Source organism: Danio aesculapii, chromosome 15, assembly GCF_903798145.1.
Source record: "Danio aesculapii chromosome 15, fDanAes4.1, whole genome shotgun sequence".
Classification (NCBI taxonomy): Eukaryota; Metazoa; Chordata; class Actinopteri; order Cypriniformes; family Danionidae; genus Danio; species Danio aesculapii.
Window position 1 is genome coordinate 36,691,062 of NC_079449.1, and position 20,000 is coordinate 36,711,061.

Here is a 20,000-nt window from a genome sequence, read left to right on the forward strand (position 1 = left end):
TTGCAAGTGCATCACAGATGTTTTTATTGGTCTCCTCTCTCTTTTTTTTTCAGACTTTAATGTATTGCGCCGCTAGAAATATACAATCTGTTTTTCCCCTAATACATATTGAAGTTGTGTTTTTTTTGTCCAACTAGCTCTGAAGTTTAAGGTAGAATGTTTCTCTGATGTGATGATAGTTTGTGCAGTGTTCCCCCATCTCCACCTCTGCCTGGGCACAATGTGGGCAGATGCGGCTCTCTCTGGGTTGCCAGTTCTGTCTGTATCAGCCCGTCTCTACAGTCAGACTGTGAGCACCCAGTCTGTATTTGGTCATTGTTGTTCTTAATTTATTGTCTTTTACTGCACTCAGATATGTCCCAATAATATCCAGCTGCAGGCCCGCAGAACCACACACGTTTCAGGCCCACACAATTCAGCACACACGATCTAGGCAAACCATACATGGTTACGACGGATGTTAATGTTATTAACGTCTTCTCGGACATCAATATAATTTTATATTTTCATTCATTCATTTTCTTTTCGTCTTAGTCACTTTATTAATCCGGGGTCACCACAGCGGAATGAACCACCAACTTATCCAGCACATGTTTTACGCAGCGGATGCCCTGCGTCCATACACACTCAGTCACACTCATACACTACGGACAATTTAGCCTACCCAATTCACCTGTACTGCAAGTCTTTGGACTGTGGGGGAAACCAGAGCACCCGGAGGAAACCCACGCGATCGCAGGGAGAACATGCAAACTCCACACAGAAACGCCAACTGACCCAGCCAAGGCTCGAACCAGCGACCTTCCTGCTGTGAGGGGACAGCACTACCTACTGCGCCACTGCGTTGCCCATAATTTTATATTTACTGTTAATAAATGTTGTACACAATAAACACTGTTAATAATTCATAAAAAATTATATATATATATATATATATATATATATATATATATATATATATATATATATATATATATATATATATATATATATATATATATATATATATATATATATATATATATATATATCACTAACAGTTGCTACAGTTTAAAATATAGTAGTTTATAATCAGATAATCAGTTAAAATAAAATAATATTTAAACTATATTATTGTTTAAATGATTAACTATAGTAATTCATTTTAATGTCACACATTATTGTTTGCTTTGCATGAGAATAAGGAAACAATGATGTCTGAGGCTTATGATATGACCATTTCATATGCTGAACTTTTATTATTCGACTAAGCTTAGGTAAAATGTTTTAAAGGTGACCTATAAAGAAAATCTGGGTAGAGTTTCCTTATAGGTCAGCTTTAAAGCATTTTACTGCAAAAGTTGAAATCCAACCGGGCTTCAGCAAAATATCCTATGATGTTGAATTGCATATGAATTTTTGTGTATATATACACAACAAGGCAATTAAAGCATAAACAAGGTATTGTGCCCACAGAAAACAATATTGTCAACAAAATCCATGATTACATAGATCTGTGAAATTTACTTAAAATGCTGTACAATGCTTTCATGTTGAAAAGAAACACTGTAGTCCACCATTGATACCAATAGATGTCACATTTTTATTTAATAAAATTTTATTTTATTTTATTTGACATGGAAATTAAGATTAAGAATATTTTTTAGAAACGTACTATGAAATCCTATTTTCATAGCTTTGTATTTTAGGTAACCCAGATTATCGTTGGTGTGTTGAACAACCAAAACATGTTTGTCGCATTTTTGGAAAAAACATTATTAAAATCATTTCATGAGTAAATGTATTAAAGTTTGAGGAAAAATTTTGTGTCTATATTTGTGTCTTTTATATTTGTGGTTCAAATCTTTTTTGTGGTTGCAGAGAAAGTATACTTTTAGTTCAGAGAATACATTTTGCTAACATGGCATTAAAATAATACTTAATTTAATGTTACTTGTGTAATTTGTCTGATTATTACAGCTATAAATATACAAAAAAGGAACAGTACGAACAGGATGTTAAAATAAACAAAAACAAACTTACCTCACCTCAGCCTCAGCACTCCTGACTCTAAACTGGATTCAGTCAGGTTCGTCAATTTTTGGGGTCAAATTCCTTTGTGGCAATTTGCAGCACATTCCACATTTCCAGCACATTTTTTATTTGCATGTGTTATATGACTATTTGTCTGCACGTGTTGTCCCATTGATAAAGATATTTTGTCAATTCATTTGTGTTTTTTATATTTGCATTTATTTTTTTTAACTAGCAGTGCATTTGAGCTCTCTCAGCTACCATACATTTTAGTCTTATTAACCAAGCTCTCCATACAAAAAGCAATCCCTACATGAAATGAAGTAACATGTATTACATTTTCAGTGGAACATTTTGCCATTGTAAAAGGTGTTTTTTCAGTACCAAGCATAAAGGAGTACACTCTTTACAGATGTCTCTTTTAAATTAATATTTTCATGCTACAGAGATACAAAAAGCTGTGCAATTTGTGTATGTATATACTAATGTATATGTATATAAATTAGTACACATTACATTGTAACACCTTATTTGAATGAAGATAATAAAGATATTAGGTGACCACACTTTTATTTTAATGAACATAACTGTTTAATAAAAGTTTTGTTTAAAAACACCAAAGTATATCGTCTAAATTTACTGAGGAATTTATAAAAATATTTGTTAAAAAGTGTACTCATTTATGCTGTGCACTGGATGTACATGTGGTGCTTTGAGTGCTTTAAAATAGTAAATTTTACATAGCAATCTGTTTTAAAAGCATACTGTATTCTGTTACTAATCACTGTACATATTAAAAAGTAAATTTCTAGAAATTAGCATCATGTTTTAATGAATAACATTTATTGTGTCATATTGCAGAGTTGTACGGAAATGGTGATGCCCATGTGTACCGATGGCATCAATGACATGTTTGAGCCTCAGCCATGGAGCTTCCAGGCCTTCTCAGATGAGTGCTACAACCAGTTTGGAGTGCGGCCACGAGAAGACTGGGCAGAAACTGTATATGGAGGGAGAAACATACATGCTCACAGCAACATCATATTCAGGTAAAACCTCTTGTGCATGTATAATATTGAGCACTCTGTTTATTGAAGAGCTGAATGTACAATTGAATGTACTACATACTATGATAAAACAAAAATGCATGTTAAAGAATCAAGCATAATCACCGTGAACCAGTGATAGTTCAAAGGTATTTCAGAGCCAAAACAAACTTCCCTAAAAAGCTCACTTTGGTAAGCTGTTTCGAGCTGCTCAAATGAACTCAAAGCAATCTTTGTTTTGCTCGTATTGGATTGAAATATTATCATTTCAGTTAGGTTCTTCAATTTTGTTTCAATCTGGTTAAAGTTTGATTTGGAACACACTGAGTTCAGTAGTGTCAGTCTGCTTTTTTCATATCTATATGCAGTGGTGTGCATAAGTGTTTGCCCCTTATTGATTATTTATTTATTTTATTTTATTTTTTTACATATTTGTCACACTTTAATGTTTCAGATCATCAAAAATAAATAAATAAATGAAAAAAAAAAATATATATATATATATATATTGTAGCAACGTTCGATATTAGGGGAAGAAGAAGACAGGGTCGGCGATTCAGGTAAGCAGTATAGCTTTATTTTTTTAAATGAGTGCACAACACCCGTAGTGTGCGTGTGTGTGTGCTCTCTCTCTCTTCTCCCGGCTGCTCCTTCTGTTCTCCTTAAGAAGGTTGTCTCTCCGGCCCAATCACTAGAATAAACAGGTGTTATTTATTATTTCTGATTGGCCTGCTGATTAGCCGCCGGGCTCCAAGCCTGCTCTCCCCCCTCATTGGGTGTTCGATCATGCTTACCTCTCCACATACCCCCACCGCCCGCCTCAGGCCGGGGAGCCGTCCCCCCACCGCCCTGGAGAGGAAGTCGGCCACAGCCATTTGCGCCCCCGGCCTGTGGACCACCTTGAATTTAAAAGGCTGTAACGCTAGATACCAGCGGGTGATCCGCGCGTTGGTATCCTTCATGCGGTGAAGCCACTGGAGAGGAGCATGATCTGAACAGAGGACGAATTCCCTGCCCAGGAGGTAATAGCGAAGAGTGAGAACGGCCCACCTGATCGCCAGGCACTCCTTCTCTATGGTGCTGTACTTAGCCTCACTCTTACTGAGTTTTCGGCTAATGTACAGCACCGGCCGTTCCACTCCTGCCACCTCCTGGGAGAGAACCGCCCCCAGACCCCGATCGGATGCATCCGTCTGTAACAGAAAGGGGAGAGCAAAATCAGGAGCGTGCAATAGTGGCCCCCCGCAAAGTATAGATTTTACCTTTGAGAAGGCCTGTTGACACTGCTCCGACCATTGGACGGTATCTGGTCCCTCCTTTTTAGTGAGATCAGTCAATGAGCTGACGAGGGCCGAATAATTAGGGACAAAACGCCTATAGTATCCCGCCAGCCCCAAAAACTGTCTCACCTCCTTCTTGGTCTTAGGTCTCGGACAGGTGGCAATAGCTGCAGTCTTATCAATTTGGGGCTGCACCTGCCCGTGGCCTAAGTGGAAGCCCAGATACCTTACTTCCACTCGCCCAATTGCGCACTTCCGTGGGTTAGCCGTGAGCCCGGCCCGTCTCAGCGCCGACAATACCGCCCTCAGGTGTTGCATATGCCGCTGCCAGTCATTACTGTAAATGATGATGTCATCTAAATAAGCGGCGGCATATGCCACGTGAGGGCCGAGTATTTTATCCATCAGACGCTGAAACGTTGCCGGTGCCCCGAACAGCCCGAACGGAAGTGTCACGAATTGGTGTAATCCAAACGGCGTTGTGAAAGCCGTTTTTTCGCGGGATATTGGAGTCAAGGGAAATTAGGCTGTTCGTGGAAATTTTTGAATGGAAATAAGTTGCCAGATGACGCATAGTTGGTTCGAGGGATCGTACTCATTATTTGGACGCCACGAACCACTTAAGTGAATGACTACTTGTCACTTTTACTAAAACGAAGGTAAGGCGGCCAAATCGGCCCTAGGCTCCGAACGGACGCCTTCGGGGGTGCCCAAGCTCTTCGTGGGTCACTCCCGAAGCCCCCCCCGTCCCCCCAAATGCCTAGTCGTCCACCTGACCACCTTTTTGTCCACAAAGTGCCTAAATGTCCCCCTGAGTTCCTATCGACACCCCCTCACCCTCTTCATCGCCCGCAGACTGCCTATTGATCCCCCTGACCACCTATTCACCACCCTCCTCTTCCTCACTGTCCGCTGAGAGCCTATTGATCCCCCTGACTGCCTATTCTTCACCCTCCTCCTCCTCACTGCCCGCAGAGTGCCTATTGATCCCCCTGACTGCCTATTGTTCGCAGAGTGCCTATTTATCCCCCTGACTGCCTATTCGTCACCTTCCTCTTCCTCACTGCCCGCAGAGTGCCTATTGGTCCCCCTGACTGCCTATTGTCCAAAAAGTGCCTATTGATACCCCTGACTGCCTAATGTGCAAAAACTGACCTTTGACCCCCAAAATGTCCGCCGATCCCCCGACTGTCTGTTTTTTTACCCTCTTCTCTCTCATTCTCCGTAGAGTGCCTTTAACGACCCTAAACACCTATTTTTCATCATCATGCACAAAGTGACCGTCGTGCCCGGGACCCGCCTGGACATGCCCGCCAGGTGCCCTCTGTGCTAACGAGCACTCGTTTTTGGTCACTGGAAAAAAATGGTTTCCAAGATGCCATAGAAAGGCCGCAGTAGTCTTCTCGACCCATAGAGAGTACCGAAACTTCAAGTCTGGGGCCGAACGGTCCCTTAGGGGCCAAACGGCTGGACGTCCCACGTGCAGCTTATCCCATTCATTTTCATAGGTGTTTTGTGGACGGCGCCCAATTGGCCCCAAACTGACATATATGTTGGTTCACGGGGCCCCAGGGCCACCACCACGGTCCACGGTCGCACGGGCCAATTTGCTCAAAAAAGCCCCCCATGACCGCGAACCACCTACGGAGTTTACATTGAATAAGTTGCACGTGGGACGATGGCTTCCGAGAGGTCAAAAGGTCGCAGGACCCCCAAATTTGGCACAGAGTACCTCCGCCAGCCCCCCAGCCAGGTCCCCAAGTTCCGTGGCCCTAGCTGCTTTCTGAACATTTTAGGCCTGGCCAACAAAACCACCCTTTTTAGGCCTCATCCCATAGAGCTCTATGTGAGACAGAGGGACATACGAAAAATCCATAAAAATTTTCAGGGTGTCCCTCGAGCTAGCCCTCTTGGTATGCGCCAGAGGGCTTTGTGACGCAACTTTGTGCGAAATTTGGGGCCCCTCGGGTCCCCGGTGGCCGAACGGCGGCCGCTGACACGTGTAACTTATTCCATTCATTTGGTAGGTGTTTCGTGGACGCCCCCCGAATTGGCCCCCGTGGTCCGAAACGACTCCGAATTAATATGGTCTGACCCTCAGGGGCCCCTCAAAAGATCCGCAAAGTTTGGGGCCCGCAAGACCTTTGCAAGTGCTTAATTGGCTGGGCGGGGGATGGGCGGATTAGATAATTTTTTCTGAATATTTTTTCAGATTTTTTTTCAAGTGCTTTCCCTGCACCGAGGCGTATGAAATTTGAATAGGTGGTGCAGGGGGCCTTGACGAAACTGTAGTCGAAGCCCCCAACGTTTTGCGCCAAAACAAAGGTCCCTTTGACCACTCAAACAAAAAGGTCCCACGGGCAACTTATTTTTAGGCTGTCCGCAGACAGGGCTTTTTTAGGCCACAGAAGCCGTTTGGTGAGCTCTGACTTGACAGGCACTGTTGGAGGGGGTCCCTGATCCCCCCTAACTACCAAAATAACCCCTGACCTTTGAGGATGCAAAGTTCACCTCAAACATGCAAAGTCATTCATGAGACAGACTTGCAGTGCATAGGTGAAAGAGGCATGTGTGAGAGATTTGCTCTGCCTTGCCAATTAAGAGTTGCGTTTGAGCAAGGCACTTGTGCTCTTAGTATGGTGTGTGGGGGCCCCTAGGCTGCCAGCAGGCCAAGTTTGGAACCGCTCGGAACCCCGGGGGCCCATCCAGGGCCCGTGACACGTGCAACTTATTCCATTCATTTTGTAGGTGTTTCGTGGACAGTGCCCGATCGGCCCCAAACTGACATATATGTTACGTCACGGGCCCCTGAATCAGACCCCCAACTTCCGCGGTCGCACTGGCTAATTTGCTCAAAATACCCCCAATGACCGCGAACCACCTATGGACTTTACATTGAAATAAGTTGCACGTGGGACGTTGGCTCCCGAGGGGTCGAAAGGTCAGAGGGCCCCGAAAATCGGCACAGGGGTCGTGTTGGGGCCCCCGACACGAGACCCAGAGTGTCGGGCCGCAGATGGCTTCCGTGTACATGGAAGTGCCGACGTTGCCCGATCGGCCTCGAACTGACATATATGTTACGTCAAGGGCCCCTGAATCAGGCCCCCAAGTTCCGCGGTCACACGATCTAATTTGCTCAAAAAAGCCCCCCATGACCGCGAACCACCTATGGACTTTACATTGAATAAGTTGCACGTGGGACGTTGGCTCCCAAGAGGTCAAAAGGTCAGAGGGCCCCGAAATTCGACGTGGTGGTCGCGCAGGGGCCCCCGACACGGCACCTCGAATTTCAGGGCCCCAGAAGGTCTCATGAACGTTTTATAGCGTGCCAAAAAAAAATCCCCTAAAAACACACAAAGTGACTCAAGACAGTCTTGGGGTCTAAAGGCTAAAGAGGCCTTTGTGTGAAAGTTGGGCTGAGGAGCCAATTAAGAGTTGTGTTCGAGCGAGGCACTTGTGCTCTCAGTATGTTGTTCGGGGGCCCCTAGGCTGCCAGCAGGCCAAATTTGGAGTCCCTCGGCCCCTCGAGGGCCGATCCGGGGCCTGTGACACGTGCAACTTATTCCATTCATTTTGTAGGTGTTTCGTGGAAAGTGCCCGATCGGCCCCAAATTGACATATATGTTACGTCACGGGCCCCTGAATCAGGCCCCCAAGTTCCGCGGCCGCACTGGCAAATTTGCTCAAAACAACCCCCAATGACCGCGAACCACCTATGGACTTTACATTGAAATAAGTTGCACGTGGGACGTTGGCTCCCGAGGGGTCGAAAGGTCAGAGGGCCCCGAAAATCGGCACGGGGGTCGTGTTGGGGCCCCCGACACGAGACCCAGAGTGTCAGGCCGCAGATGGCTTCCGTGTACATGGGAGCGCTGACGTTGCCCGATCGGCCCCAAACTGACATATATGTTACGTCACGGGCCCCTGAATCAGGCCCCCAAGTTCCGCGGTCACACGGTCTAATTTGCTCAAAAAAGCCCCCCTTGACCGCGAACCACCTATGGAGTTTACATTGAAATAAGTTGCACGTGGGACGTTGGCTCCCGAGAGGTCAAAAGGTCAGAGGGCCCCGAAATTTGGCGTGGTGGTCGTGTAGGGGCCCCCGACGCGGCACCTCGAATTTCAGGGCCCCAGAAGGTTTCATGTATTGTTTATAGCGTGCCAAAAAAATTCCCCTCAAACACACAAAGTGCCTCAAGACAGTCTTGGAGTCCAAAGGCTAAAGAGGCCTTTGTTTGAAAGTTGGGCTGAGGAGCCAATTAAGAGTTGTGTTTGAGCGAGGCACTTGTGCTTTCAGTATGGTGTTCGGGGGCCCCTACGCTGCAGACAGGCCAAGTTTGGAACCCCTCGGGCCCCCGGAGGCCGAACCGGGGCCCATGACACGTGCAACTTATTCCATTCATTTTGTAGGTGTTTCGTGGAAAGTGCCCGATCGACCCCAAATTGACATATATGTTACGTCACGGGCCCCTGAATCAGGCCCCCAAGTTCCGCAGTCGCACTGGCAAATTTGCTAAAAAAAACCCCCAATGACCGCGAACCACCTATGGACTTTACATTGAAATAAGTTGCACGTGGGACGTTGGCTCCCGAGGGGTCGAAAGGTCAGAGGGCCCCGAAAATCGGCATGGGGGTCGTGTTGGGGCCCCCGACACAGGTCCCAGAGTGTCGGGCCGCAGATGGCTTCTGTGTACATGGAAGCGCCGACGTTGCCCGATCGGCCCCGAACTGACATATATGTTACGTCACGGGCCCCTGAGTCGGGCCCCCAAGTTCCGCGGTCGCACGCGCTAATTTGCTCAAAAAAGCCCCCCATGACCACGAACCACCTATGAAATTCCATTGAATAAGTTGCAGGTGGGACAAGGCCATACAGGGGGTCAAAAGGTCGCAGGACCCCCAAATTCACCACAGAGTACCGCCACCGTCCCCCCAGCCAGGTCCCCAAGTTCCGTGGCCCTAGCTGCTTTCTGAGCATTTTAGGCCTGGCCGACAAAAACACCCTCTTAGGCCTCATCGTATAGAGCTGTATGAGAGACAGAGGGATGTATGAAGAGCTCAGAAAATTTTTGGGGGCGCCCCTCGAGCTAGCCCTTTCGGTAGGTGACCGAGGGCCTTGTGACGCAACTCTGTGCCAAATCTGGGGTCTCTCGGACCCTCGGTGGCCGAAGGGGGGCCGCTGACACGTGTAACTTATCCCATTCATTTTAATAGGTGGTTCGTGGACGCCCCGCGGAATGGCCCCCGTGGCCCGAAACGGCTCCGAATTGATATGGTCTGACCCTCAGGGGCCCCTTAAAAGATCCTCAAAGTTTAGGGCCCGCACGTCTTTTGAAAATGCTTAATTGGCTGGGCGGGGGATGGGCGGATTGAATAATTTTCACTGAATATTTCTTTCTGATTTTTTTTCAAGTGCTTTCCCTGCACCGAGGGGTACGAAATTTGAATAGGTGGTGCAGGGGGCCTTGACGAAACTGTAGTCGAAGCCCCCACCGTTTTGTGCCAAAATAAAGGTCCCTTTGACCGCTCAAACAACAAGTCACACGTGTAACTTATTTGAATGGGCCCAGATAGGCTGTTCGCGGAAAGTGCTTTTTTAGGCCACAGAAGCCGTTTGGTGAGCTCTGACTTGACAGGCACTGTTGGAGGGGGTCCCTGATCCCCCCTAACTACCCAAATAACCCCTGACCTTTGAGGATGCAAAGTTCACCTCAAACATGCAAAGTCATTCATGAGACAGACTTAGAGTGCATAGGTGAAAGAGGCCTGAGTGAGAGATTTGCTCTGCCTTGCCAATTAAGAGTTGCGTTCGAGCGAGGCACTTGTGCTCTTAGTATGGTGTTTGGGGGCCCTTAGGCTGCCAGCAGACCAAGTTTGGAGCCCCTCGGACCCTCGGGGGCCGATCCAGGGCCCATGACACGTGTAACTTATCCCATTCATTTTTTTAGGTGGTTCGTGGACGCCCTGCGGAATGGCCCCCGTGGCCCGAAACGGCTTCGAATTGATATGGTCTGACCCTCAGGGGTCCCTTAAAAGATCCTCAAAGTTTGGGGCCCGCAGGTCCTTTGCAAATGCTTAATTGGCTGGGCGGGGGATGGGCGGATTGAATAATTTTCACTGAATATTTCTTTCTGATTTTTTTTCAAGTGCTTCCCCTGCACCGAGGGGTACGAAATTTGAATAGGTGGTGCAGGGGGCCTTGACGAAACTGTAGTCGAAGCCCCCACCGTTTTGCGCCAAAATAAAGGTCCCTTTGACCGTTTAAACAAGAAGGTCCCACGTGTAACTTATTTGAAAGGGCCCAAATAGGCTGTTCGTGGACAGTGCTTTTTTTAGGCCACAGAAGCCTTTTGGTGAGCTCTAATGTGGAAAAAACTGCTGGGTGGGGCTTCCTGACCCCTCTACTTCCCCTAATGAACCCCAAAACTGTTCCTGCTGTGAATAGTGACCTTTTACAGGGGTGTCCACGGACAGCCTACCTCGCTCTGTTCAAATAAGTCACAGGTGGGATGTTTTTTTTTTTTATCCATCTGTGAGCTGGAAAACCTCAAAAAGTGCCAAAAAAACCTATTGAGGTGAAAGGGCAAGTCCCCCTGGGCCACCTACAGGTTTCGAAACCTTGAAATTCCACTGTCCACGAACAGCCTATTTCATACAATGGGATAGATTGTACGTGGGATGTCCAGATCTCAGCTTCTGGACACTGTAGAAAGCCCAAACCTGCGTTTCTGTGCTAGTCTGGACATGCCCTGTCCAGGGGGTGAATTTGGGGAAGTTTGGAGAAACTTGAAAATTTGACCAAAAAAAACTCAAAGGGGTACCCCTTTGAGTTTTTTTTGGTCAGATTTTCAACATTCTTCAAACTTCTCCAAATTCACACCCTGGACAGGGCATGTCCAGATTAGAGCAGGAGGCCAGGTTTCAGCTTGCTAGCCCTTGTAGAAGCTGAGATCTGGACATCCCACGTACAATCTATTCCATTCATAAAAATAGGTGGTTGCTGGACAGTGGAATTTTGAGGTTTTAAAAGCAGGGGGCAACTCAGGGGGATGTGGGGATCCCCCTTCAAAGGTTTTTTTTGGGATCTGTTGAAGTTTGACCACTTGGGTGGGTGGACCATGTAAAACATCCCACGTGTAACTTATTTGAGTGGGCCCAGATAGGCTGTTCGTGGACAGTGCTGTTTTAGGCCACAGAAGCCTTTTGGTGAGCTCTGATGTGGAAAAAACTGCTGGGTGGGGCTTCCTGACCCCTCTACTCACCCTAATGAACCCCAAAACTGTTCGTGCTGTGAATAGTGACCTTTTACAGGGGTGTCCACGGACAGCCTACCTCGCTCTGTTCAAATAAGTTACAGGTGGGATGTTTTTTTTTATCCATCTGTGAGCTGGAAAACCTCAAAAAGTGCCAAAAAAAACCTATTGAGGTGAAAGGGCAAGTCCCCCTGGGCCACCTACAGGTTTCGAAACCTTGAAATTCCACTGTCCACGAACAGCCTATTTCATACAATGGGATAGATTGTACGTGGGATGTCCAGATCTCAGCTTCTGGACACTGTAGAAAGCCCAAACCTGCATTTCTGTGCTAGTCTCTACACATCCTGTCCAAGGGGTGAATTTGGTGAAGTTTGGAGAAACTTGAAAATTTGACCAAAAAAAACTCAAAGGGGTACCCCTTAGAGATTTTTTTGGTCAGATTTTCAAGTTTCTCCAATCTTCTTCAAATTCACAGCATGGACAGGGCATGCCTAGACTAGCACAGGAATGCAGGTTTGGGCTCTCTGCTGTGTCCAGAAGCAGAGATCTGGACATCCCACCTACAATCTATTCCATTCATAAAAATAGGTGGTTGCTGGACAGTGGAATTTTAAGGTTTTGACAGCAGGGGGCAACTCAGGGGGATGTGGGGATCCACCTCCAAAGGTTTTTTTGTGGATCTGTTGAAGTTTGACCACTTGGGTGGGTGGATCATGTAAAACATCCCACGTGTAACTTATTTGAGTGAGCCCAGATAGGCTGTTCGTGGACAGAGCTTTTTTAGGTCACAGAAGTCTTTTGGTGAGCTCTGACATGGAAAAAACTGCTGAGTGGGGCCTCCTGACCCCTCTGCTCCCCCTAATGAACCCCCAAATTGTTCCTGCTGGGAATTATGACCTTTTACTGGGGTGTCCACGGACAGCCTACCTCGGCCTGTTGAAATAAGCTACAGGTGGGATGTCCACAGACAGCCTAGTGGGATGTCCGTAGACAGCTTAATAAGCTACAGATGGGATGTCCACAGACAACCTAGTGGGATGTCCGTAGACAGCTTAATAAGCTACAGATGGGATGTCCACAGACAACCTAGTGGGATGTCCACAGACAGCCTAATAAGCTACAGGTGGGATGTCCACAGACAGCCTAGTGGGATGTCCGTAGACAGCTTAATAAGCTACAGATGGGATGTCCACATACAGCCTAGTGGGATGTCCACAGACAGCCTAATAAGCTACAGGTGGGATGTCCACAGACGTGGATCATGTCAAACATCCCACGTGTAACTTATTTGAGTGAGCCCAGATAGGCTGTTCGTGGACAGAGCTTTTTTAGGTCACAGAAGTTATTTGGTGAGCTCTGACATGGAAAAAACTGCTGAGTGGGGCCTCCTGACCCCTCTGCTCCCCCAATGAACCCCCAAATTGTTCCTGCTGGGAATTATGACCTTTTACTGGGGTGTCCACGGACAGCCTACCTCGGCCTGTTCAAATAAGCTACAGGTGGGATGTCCACAGACAGCCTAGTGGGATGTCCACAGACAGCTTAATAAGCTACAGATGGGATGTCCACAGACAACCTAGTGGGATGTCCGTAGACAGCTTAATAAGCTACAGATGGGATGTCCACAGACAGCCTAGTGGGATGTCCACAGACAGCCTAATAAGCTACAGGTGGGATGTCCACAGACAGCCTAGTGGGATGTCCGTAGACAGCTTAATAAGCTACAGATGGGATGTCCACAGACAACCTAGTGGGATGTCCGTAGACAGCTTAATAAGCTACAGATGGGATGTCCACAGACAACCTAGTGGGATGTCCACAGACAGCCTAATAAGCTACAGGTGGGATGTCCACAGACAGCCTAGTGGGATGTCCGTAGACAGCTTAATAAGCTACAGATGGGATGTCCACAGACAACCTAGTGGGATGTCCACAGACAGCCTAATAAGCTACAGGTGGGATGTCCACAGACGTGGATCATGTCAAACATCCCACGTGTAACTTATTTGAGTGAGCCCAGATAGGCTGTTCGTGGACAGAGCTTTTTTAGGTCACAGAAGTTATTTGGTGAGCTCTGACATGGAAAAAACTGCTGAGTGGGGCCTCCTGACCCCTCTGCTCCCCCAATGAACCCCCAAATTGTTCCTGCTGGGAATTATGACCTTTTACTGGGGTGTCCACGGACAGCCTACCTCGGCCTGTTCAAATAAGCTACAGGTGGGATGTCCACAGACAGCCTAGTGGGATGTCCACAGACAGCCTAATAAGCTACAGGTGGGATGTCCACAGACAGCCTAGTGGGATGTCCGTAGACAGCTTAATAAGCTACAGATGGGATGTCCACAGACAACCTAGTGGGATGTCCGTAGACAGCTTAATAAGCTACAGGTGGGATGTCCACAGACAGCCTAGTGGGATGTCCGTAGACAGCTTAATAAGCTACAGATGGGATGTCCACAGACAACCTAGTGGGATGTCCGTAGACAGCTTAATAAGCTACAGATGGGATGTCCACAGACAGCCTAGTGGGATGTCCGTAGACAGCTTAATAAGCTACAGATGGGATGTCCACAGACAACCTAGTGGGATGTCCGTAGACAGCTTAATAAGCTACAGATGGGATGTCCACAGACAACCTAGTGGGATGTCCACAGACAGCCTAATAAGCTACAGGTGGGATGTCCACAGACAGCCTAGTGGGATGTCCGTAGACAGCTTAATAAGCTACAGATGGGATGTCCACAGACAACCTAGTGGGATGTCCACAGACAGCCTAATAAGCTACAGGTGGGATGTCCACAGACAGCCTAGTGGGATGTCCGTAGACAGCTTAATAAGCTACAGATGGGATGTCCACAGACAACCTAGTGGGATGTCCACAGACAGCCTAATAAGCTACAGGTGGGATGTCCACAGACGTGGATCATGTCAAACATCCCACGTGTAACTTATTTGAGTGAGCCCAGATAGGCTGTTCGTGGACAGAGCTTTTTTAGGTCACAGAAGTTATTTGGTGAGCTCTGACATGGAAAAAACTGCTGAGTGGGGCCTCCTGACCCCTCTGCTCCCCCAATGAACCCCCAAATTGTTCCTGCTGGGAATTATGACCTTTTACTGGGGTGTCCACGGACAGCCTACCTCGGCCTGTTCAAATAAGCTACAGGTGGGATGTCCACATACAGCCTAGTGGGATGTCCACAGACAGCCTAATAAGCTACAGGTGGGATGTCCACAGACGTGGATCATGTCAAACATCCCACGTGTAACTTATTTGAGTGAGCCCAGATAGGCTGTTCGTGGACAGAGCTTTTTTAGGTCACAGAAGTCTTTTGGTGAGCTCTGACATGGAAAAAACTGCTGAGTGGGGCCTCCTGACCCCTCTGCTCCCCCAATGAACCCCCAAATTGTTCCTGCTGGGAATTATGACCTTTTACTGGGGTGTCCACGGACAGCCTACCTCGGCCTGTTGAAATAAGCTACAGGTGGGATGTCCACAGACAGCCTAGTGGGATGTCCACAGACAGCCTAATAAGCTACAGATGGGATGTCCACAGACAACCTAGTGGGATGTCCACAGACAGCCTAAAAAGCTACAGATGGGCTGTCCACAGACAGCCTAGTGGGATGTCCACAGACAGCCTAATAAGCTACAGATGGGATGTCCACAGACAACCTAGTGGGATGTCCACAGACAGCCTAATAAGCTACAGATGGGATGTCCGCAGAGAGCCTAACAAGCTACAGGTGGGATGTCCACAAACAGCCTAGTGGGATGTCCAAACACAGCCTAATAAGATATTGTTTTATTGAATAATCTACGACTGCATTGTTCCTGGCAACTTTGCCATTCCGAGGGCTTGAGTGGTTGATCGTGGCCACGTTGGCATCCAGGGGGACTTGTAGATCGTTACTTGGCATTTAGGTGTTCATGGGGACAGATAAGTCGTTCCTGGCAACTTATGTGGCCACGAACAGCCTATCTATTCCCCTGAACACCTAAGTGTTCAGGGGGACTGATAGGCTGTTTGTGGCCACATAAGTGTTCAGGGGGACAGATAGGCTGTTCTTGGCCACATTGGTGTTCAGAGAGATGTATGGGTTGTTCCCACAATTTAGGTGTTCAGGGGGACTGATAGGCTGTTCGTGGCCACATAAGTGTTCAGGGGGACAGATAGGCTGTTCGTGGCCACATTGGTGTTCAGAGAGATGTATGGGTTGTTCCCACAATTTAGGTGTTCAGGGGGACTGATAGGCTGTTTGTGGCCACATAAGTGTTCAGGGGGACAGATAGGCTGTTCGTGGCCACATTGGTGTTCAGAGAGATGTATGGGTTGTTCCCACAATTTAGGTGTTCAGGGGGACTGATAGGCTGTTCGTGGCCACATAAGTGTTCAGGGGGACAGATAGGCTGTTGGTGGCCACATTGGTGTTCAGAGAGATGTATGGGTTGTTCCCACAATTTAGGTGTTCAGGGGGACTGATAGGCTGTTCGTGGCCACATAAGTGTTCAGGGGGACAGATAGGCTGTTCGTGGCCACATTGGTGTTCAGAGAGATGTATGGGTTGTTCCCACAATTTAGGTGTTCAGGGGGACTGATAGGCTGTTCGTGGCCACATAAGTGTTCAGGGGGACAGATAGGCTGTTCGTGGCCACATTGGTGTTCAGAGAGATGTATGGGTTGTTCCCACAATTAGGTGTTCAGGGGGACTGATAGGCTGTTCGTGGCCACATAAGTGTTCAGGGGGACAGATAGGCTGTTCGTGGCCACATTGGTGTTCAGAGAGATGTATGGGTTGTTCCCACAATTTAGGTGTTCAGGGGGACTGATAGGCTGTTCGTGGCCACATAAGTGTTCAGGGGGACAGATAGGCTGTTCGTGGCCACATTGGTGTTCAGAGAGATGTATGGGTTGTTCCCACAATTTAGGTGTTCAGGGGGACAGATAGGCTGTTCGTGGCCACATAAGTGTTCAGGGGGACAGATAGGCTGTTCGTGGCCACATTGGTGTTCAGAGAGATGTATGGGTTGTTCCCACAATTTAGGTGTTCAGGGGGACTGATAGGCTGTTCGTGGCCACATAAGTGTTCAGGGGGACAGATAGGCTGTTCGTGGCCACATTGGTGTTCAGAGAGATGTATGGGTTGTTCCCACAATTTAGGTGTTCAGGGGGACTGATAGGCTGTTTGTGGCCACATAAGTGTTCAGGGGGACAAATAGGCTGTTCCCGGCCACTTAGGTGTTCAGGGGGACGGATAGGCTGTTCGTGGGAGGTGGGAGGGGTCCCGGCAGGGTGGGCGAGCGCTCTTCTGACATATAGGCTGTAAGGGGGAGGTTTAGGCTTTCCCCGGACTCCCAGCCCTCACCTATTCGGCACTCCCACGTAGGGGGTCTCTGTCAGTCCGCTGCCACCCCGTGGCGAACCCCAGATTGCAACAGTATGGGTCGAAAAAGATGACTTGTTCAACGGCGTTCCGCGCTGCCACCGGGGGAGCTAGGGGGGAGGCGTTGCCTCGGAGCGGGTCGGGGGGCCCTCCCCTAGGGGCCTGCGCGGTCGTAGGGGCCGGGAAAAATCATCTAGGGGCCGGCGCGCAGCGTCCGGGAACAGCCGTCCGGAAAGCCCCTATTAAGCGCCCCGTGGGACCCAGTCCTCGGTCGGCGCCCTAAGGCGGTCAAGGGGATCTGCCAATAGCCCTTCGTTAAATCCAAAGTCGAGTAAAATCGAGCAGCACCTAACCGGTCGAGCAACTCGTCAATACGCAGCATTGGATAGGCGTCGAATTTTGACACCGCATTTACCTTGCGATAATCCACACAGAACCGGACCGAGCCGTCAGTCTTGGGTACCAAGACAATCGGGCTGGCCCAGTCGCTGTGGGACTCTTCTACTACTCCCATTTTCAACATATTACTCAATTCTTCCTGAATCACTTTTTTCTTGTGTTCAGGTAGGCGATACGGCCGGGTCCTAACGACCACGCCCGGTTCGGTCTCGATATGGTGCTGAATCAGGTTAGTACGACCGGGCAGGGGTGAGAACACATCAGAGAATTCACGTTGGAGGTGCCGGATATCGAGGAGCTGGCTCGCTGAGAGATGATCCCCTCCGGTGACCAGAGCGCCCGGCCGTCCCCGGCCGGGGCTCTCTGGCCCCAGGTCATCCTCGTTAGTAACAAGCATAGCCAGCGCCACTTCCTCCGGCTCCCTCCACTGCTTCAGCAGATTAATGTGATAAATCTGACGTGAACCAGCCCTGTCCGAACGAACCACCTCATAATCGAGATCACCGACTCGTCGTGTGACCACAAACGGCCCTTGCCACTTGGCGAGTAATTTAGAGCTGGAAGTGGGTAATAGTACAAGGACTTTATCTCCCTGTGCAAATTTACGTAGTTTAGTGCCCTTGTCATATCGCCGGCGTTGGTCATCCTGAGCCTTAAGCAAATTCTCCGTAGAGAGCCGCCCCAGTGTGTGGAGTTTTGCTCTAAGGTCCAGAATATACTGAATTTCATTTTTACTCTTAGAAGGCTCGTCCTCCCAAGCCTCTCTAATGACATCCAAAACCCCTCTGGGCTGTCTGCCATAGAGAAGCTCGAAGGGGGAAAACCCCGTGGAGGCTTGGGGAACCTCCCGCACAGCAAATAACAAGGGCTCTAACCACTTATCCCAATTTTTCGCGTCCTCGTGAACGAATTTACGGATCATTGATTTAAGCGTGCGATTAAACCTTTCCACCAGCCCGTCTGTTTGTGGGTGATAGACGCTGGTGCGAATGGATTTAATGCCCAATAATCCATAAAGTTCGCGCATGGTGCGTGACATGAACGCGGTGCCTTGATCAGTGAGAATCTCCTTGGGGATTCCCACTCGGGAGATTATACGAAACAGAGCTTCCGCAACACTTTTTGCTGAGATGTTACGGAGCGCTACTGCTTCCGGGTAGCGGGTTGCATAATCCACTAGGACTAGTGCAAACCGGTGCCCGCGTGCGGATCGCTCTAATGGCCCGATGAGATCCATACCAATTCTCTCGAAGGGCATCTCCATAATTGGTAACGGGCGCAAAGGCGCTTTTGGGGTGGCCGGTGGATTTACCAGCTGACATTCACGGCACGCAGCGCACCATTTGCTGACATCCCCGTGAATGCCCGGCCAAAAGAATCGGGTCATGAGGCGATTTAATGTGGCCGCCTGACCTAAATATCCAGCCATAGGATTAGCATGAGCCGCCTGGAAAAGCATTTCCCGACGGCTCTTTGGTACTAATAATTGGGTAGTATCTTCTTTTGTCTGAGCGTCTTGGGTCACTCGATACACCCTGTCATTAATGATCGAAAAATATGGATAGGAGAGGGGCCGGTCAGGCTGGAGGTTTTCCCCATCTATCACCTGCACTCTTTCGAGTGCATGTCTCAGCGTGTCGTCACGCGACTGTTCCAGGGGAAAGTCTTTACACCGGGAAATTCCCAGCCCTTCCCTTGAGACAGCGCGTGACGTCACCGCTTGGGATTCCCCCAGCTGAGCGACACACCCCCTACCCGGCGATCTCTTCTTCCAAGACACACCCGCACATAAGACCCCTAATAATCTATTAAATCCAGGCCAATTGGTTCCCAGAATTAGCGGGTGTTTGAGGTGCGGGTTAACTGCTACCTCAACGCTATGCTTTTTACCCCGGAATTGAATGTCTATCGCCGTTAGCGGGTAGTGAATTACATCCCGTGCACACACCTTACCCTTACTGTGCGGCTCGTATCCAATGCCGGGTCTTGAAGCAGGCTTTGGTGGATGGAGGTTTGGTTGCACCCCGAATCCACCAAAGCTTGATATGTACCCCCTTTTATACTCACTGGTATCCGGTATAGCCCGTCGCGACCGGGGGCGACGATTGGCGTGGCGGGGACCCGAATCAGCGCACTCACCTCCTTCATGGAGCAGATTTTTGGTGTGCTATTCTCGCCCCCGCGGTGCCAATGCATCGGCCCAGCCCTTCTCACTATACCCCCAGGGCCAGCAAGACCAACCGATTGAACCGGAGAGAGACCTGGCGCTGTCTGGGGAACCGCCAGGGGTCGTTGCTCCACCCCGCCGTCCGGATATGGACCCGCCCCCCTTGGGACGTTCGGCAGGTCCGCCTCTGTGCACCGCCATCTGGGTGCTGGAGTGGGCGGTCCCCGCAGTCTGGGCCTGGGAACAGGAGGAGAGAGAGGGAGAGGGGGAGAAGAGAGAGAGGTTATTTCGCCGACCCTGGCCCTCGCCACCAGGTGATCCTCCGCCAGCCGGATGGCCGTCTCCAGATCCTCTGGCCGGTGGCACTGGACCCACTCCGATGTTCGGGAGGGGAGGCGGGTGATGAATTGCTCCAGCACCACGGCATCCACCAGCTGGTCGGTGGTCCGGCCATCCT

At 48.9% G+C, this 20,000-nt stretch overlaps 1 protein-coding gene across 2 annotated transcripts in view; it reads left to right on the forward strand.

Moving 5' to 3' along the window:
* The window catches only part of prcp (prolylcarboxypeptidase (angiotensinase C)), an 82,318-nt gene that overhangs the window by 58,664 nt on the left and 3,654 nt on the right, over positions 1-20,000 (forward strand). For both annotated transcript variants that reach the window (XM_056473348.1, XM_056473349.1), the window contains one exon: positions 2,875-3,062. In XM_056473348.1, the coding sequence (XP_056329323.1) occupies positions 2,875-3,062 (188 nt within the window). The remainder of the gene's footprint in view (positions 1-2,874; positions 3,063-20,000) is intronic.